Consider the following 3,759-nt stretch of genomic DNA (forward strand, 5'->3'; position numbering starts at 1 on the left):
TGAGCCATGCCTGAGAGAGTAGCCTAACCTCATTACCACCCTGAACTCTCTGGGGTCAGTGGGACCCCGTTCGCATGGATATCTCTGTCCTCCAGATTTTTAGGACACTGATATGGAAGAAAGGAAACCTAATTTCCCATGTCTTGTCCCTTTTCTGGGAAGGGCACAGCAGGGTGTGGGCACCACACCTGCTCCAGTCTCCTAATGAGAAATTGCCACAGCCTTCCCCGCCTCCTGAAAAGCGCTCTTCTCCAGGTGCGTCTAGATGCCCCCTTCCCAACCAGGGCGGAGAGCCAAACACTCCCCTCCCGTGCAGGGTAGGCTTGGAACGGCGCCGGCCCCGCCCTCCCCGACTGCCGAGCAGGTGACCGGCCGCGGGCGGACGGCGTGCGGGGTTAGTTACCTGGCGCAGGGCGGGGCGGGCGGCGAGGGCGGGGTCGGGGTGGGATCCCGGGCTGCGATTGGGCGGCCCCGCGCCTGTCTCCATGTGCGGCGCGTCGGAGGCACAACATTCAAGCCCGGGGGGCGGGGCTGGCGCGCGCCAGGAGGAAACGGCCGCGCGGCAGCTGCGGGGCGTGGGGGCGGCGGCGGCTGCGGCCGAGGCCGAGGCGGCGGTGGCCTTGGAGGAGCCGGCTGCACCCCAGCCGGGGAGGGTGCACCGCCGGGCCCCCTTGCAGGCCCCATGGAGGCGGCCGCGGGCGGGGGCTGCGGCTCCGGGCCGCCGCCGCCGCTGCTGCTGAGCGAGGGCGAACAGCAGTGCTACTCCGAGCTCTTCGCGCGCTGCGCCGGCGCCGCGGGCGGGGGTCCCGGGCCCGGGCCCCCTGAGGCCACCAGGGTCGCGCCCGGCACGGCCACCGCGGCCGCCGGCCCGGTGGCCGACCTGTTCCGGGCGTCGCAGCTGCCCGCCGAGACGCTGCACCAGGTAGGTCCCGGCGACCTCTGTCTCTGCTGGTCTGTGGAGACCGTGTCCATGGGGACGGAGGTTGTGAATGGGGCGACAGGGCTGCCCCTAGGGACCCAGAGGCCTCGTTCAGCTCGCAGAGAGGGGGCTCTGCAGCCGAGGATGGCGGCGACGCCCTTGTCCCCCGGCACACCAGCATCCTCCGCAGCTTAACTCCTCTCCCAGTGCTGGGTGCGCTCCCGGTCTTCCTTCCCTGAGACGATCTGACACTCCTTTCCCTCCCCCGGCCATTTCTGGGGTTCTTCAGCTGCCCAGACCCAAAGTTTGCCCCGTTCTGGAAGTGGTGTTTGTTTTGGCTGATGTCTGGTTTAACCTCTGCTCACCGCTCCTGCCCCTCCCTCTCCTGAGTGGGCGCTCGGGGTGCCTTGCTGGGATTTGAACTTGAAGGGTGTGGGCCCTATGGCTTGGGGCCCAGAACTGAATGCTGTCCTTTCTATATATTTGTGATATATACGTATGTACTATATATATTTGCCCACTAATATATTTCTGAATATTAGTGCTAAACTGGAAAACCTTAATGACAAGTTGCAGAACAGGGACACAGGACTGCAAGAGGATGTTTTCAAGTCATAGCCAAGTTTCCCATTTGGGGCTGGAGGTGGACCTCAGAAGTCCACCATGGAGGACAGCCATAGTTTCCCATTTTATCAGTACTTGGACTTGAAATAGAATTGGAAAGTAAGGGGTATCATAGCTGCCTCCTTTGGGCTGCTCTATACCTGGCAAAAGACTAGGAGATGGTCCACAGTAGAGGTTGTTTTTGTTTTGTGCTTTCCCTGGAGCTTGGAGAAAGACTACTTGATAAGTCCTTTGTCATTTAATGTTACCACCACTTCATGGTGATAAGATTGTTAATATAAGGCCCAAAATGTGAAATGAAGCTTTTTTTTAAAAGCAATAGTATGAAAGTTATTAACACCAATTGAATGTTTAGAGTGGTGAGTGATATTTTAAAATCTAGTTCCAAAGGAGTACTGAGGATGTTATGGTTCACTTGCAATGTTATTGTGTTTGTAGGTTTTTTTAAAATTACTTAAGGCTGTGTGTTATATTGCTGGAGCATGCATATGCCTATATGTTGGTGAGCATAACTTCGGCCACTCTGTAATCTTTCAACTTTTCAAATTTAGGATTTCTGAAAATACAACTAGCATTCGTAGTACTTAGCATGGCTGTTTGTCCCCAAAGATGTCCTTGATATGTGGGCAGTTCTACCGCTGCTGATGAGCAGTTGAGCTGGACCAGCTAAAGAGAAAGTCAGTGTCCTAGAACACAAACCATGACTATTACATGAGGCCCTCAGAATACTCCTGAGCATAATAAATTTATTAAATGCTGTAGCTACTTCCCAGCTGCAAAAGAAATAATTAAGTGACTTGAGGCTATGCAGCAAGTAAGTGACAGCGGAGTACCTGTTAGGGCTTATTTTTTTTTAATTTTTTTTTTTTTGAGACAGAGTCTCACTGTGTTGCCCGGGCTAGAGTGCCGTGGCGTCAGCCTAGCTCACAGCAACCTCAAACTCCTGGGCTCAAGCAATCCTTCTGCCTCAGCCTCCCGGGTAGCTGGGACTACAGGCATGTGCCACCATGCCCGGCTAATTTTTTCTATATAGTTTTAGTTGTCCGATTAAGTTCTTTCTATTTTTAGTAGAGACGGGGTCTCACTCTTGCTCAGGCTGGTTTCGAACTCCTGAGCTCAAACAATCCACCCGCCTCGGCCTCCCAGAGAGCTAGGATTACAGGCGTGAGCCACCGTGCCCGGCCATGTTAGGGCTTATTTTGTTGTCAGTAATACATTGGATGTGATAAGAGGAGGCGGGCATATTATTAATAAATCTGAATACGTTGGTTGATGCCTCCTCAGGAATTGGGAGGGGGCTTCCCTGGTGTTAGAGCCCACACTTTTGTGAGGTACGCATGATTTAAAAAGAACCCAAAGCACAGTGCCTTTGCATAAATGAGATTTTATTTTTGATGTCCAATTGAAAACTGCTTGCAAAAGACTGCGTCAGATGCTGGCAAAGGGACGTCCCTAGAAGATTGCTTGGAGTAAATCTCTCAGAGCTTTAAGCTCCCTTACTCAGCTCAGCAGAACAAAACACATGCTTCCCCTTTAACCTAATAAAATTACAGTAACCTGATATTCTTGGTACAGGTGAAAATGAACATTGAAGGCATCCTGGACAGGGAAATGTAATCCTAAGAGAGTCGAAGTCAGCAACTGGCAGCCATCTAATTTTTACCCACCACTTTGATGGCATGTGTGTATGCTCCATTCACCTTAATTTGCGTCACCCCATCAATGTATTAGCCATTCTTTAATACAAATGTAGACGTTTTTACCTTTTCCCTGTTAAACAGGAACTTGTACGTTTAGATTTAAGTGGCCCAACAGGTATAACTGCTCAAATCATGGAGGCACTAACCAACCCCAGTAGTTTCTATGGTAACAGCCAGGTTTTTTTTTTCTTTTTTTTGAGACAGAGTCTCGCTCTGTTGCCCGGGCTAGAATGCCATGGCGTCAGCCTAGCTCACAGCAACCTCAAACTCCTGGGCTCAGGCAATCCTCCTGCCTCAGCTTCCCGAGTAGCTGGGACTACAGGCATGCGCCACCATGCCCGGCTAATTTTTTCTATATATATATTTTTAGTTGTCCAGATAATTTCTTTCTAATTTTAGTTAGGGACGGGGTCTCATTCTTGCTCAGGCTGGTCTAGAACTCCTGACCTTGAGCGATCCACCCGCCTCGGCCTCCCAGAGTGCTAGGATTGCAGGCGTGAGCCACCGCGCCCGGCC

The 3,759-nt window shown here is 52.5% G+C and overlaps 1 protein-coding gene across 2 annotated transcripts in view; it reads left to right on the top strand.

Moving 5' to 3' along the window:
* The first annotated feature begins 583 nt into the window (after nucleotides 1-583).
* Nucleotides 584-3,759, top strand: part of REPS2 (RALBP1 associated Eps domain containing 2) — a 213,224-nt gene continuing 210,048 nt past the window's right edge. The window contains exons 1-2 of one of the 2 annotated variants that reach the window (XM_012656630.1): nucleotides 584-614; nucleotides 689-922. Coding sequence is in view for 1 of the 2 variants with exons in the window: in XM_012656629.1 (XP_012512083.1) it covers nucleotides 683-922 (240 nt within the window). In the remaining variant the exon portion in view is untranslated. Of the gene's footprint in view, nucleotides 615-682; nucleotides 923-3,759 lie in introns of those variants that run through there. The other variant, XM_012656629.1, reaches the window with a different exon arrangement.

The sequence above is a fragment of the Propithecus coquereli genome, unplaced genomic scaffold (genome assembly GCF_000956105.1).
Source record: "Propithecus coquereli isolate 6110/MARCELLA unplaced genomic scaffold, Pcoq_1.0 Scaffold513, whole genome shotgun sequence".
NCBI lineage: Eukaryota > Metazoa > Chordata > Mammalia > Primates > Indriidae > Propithecus > Propithecus coquereli.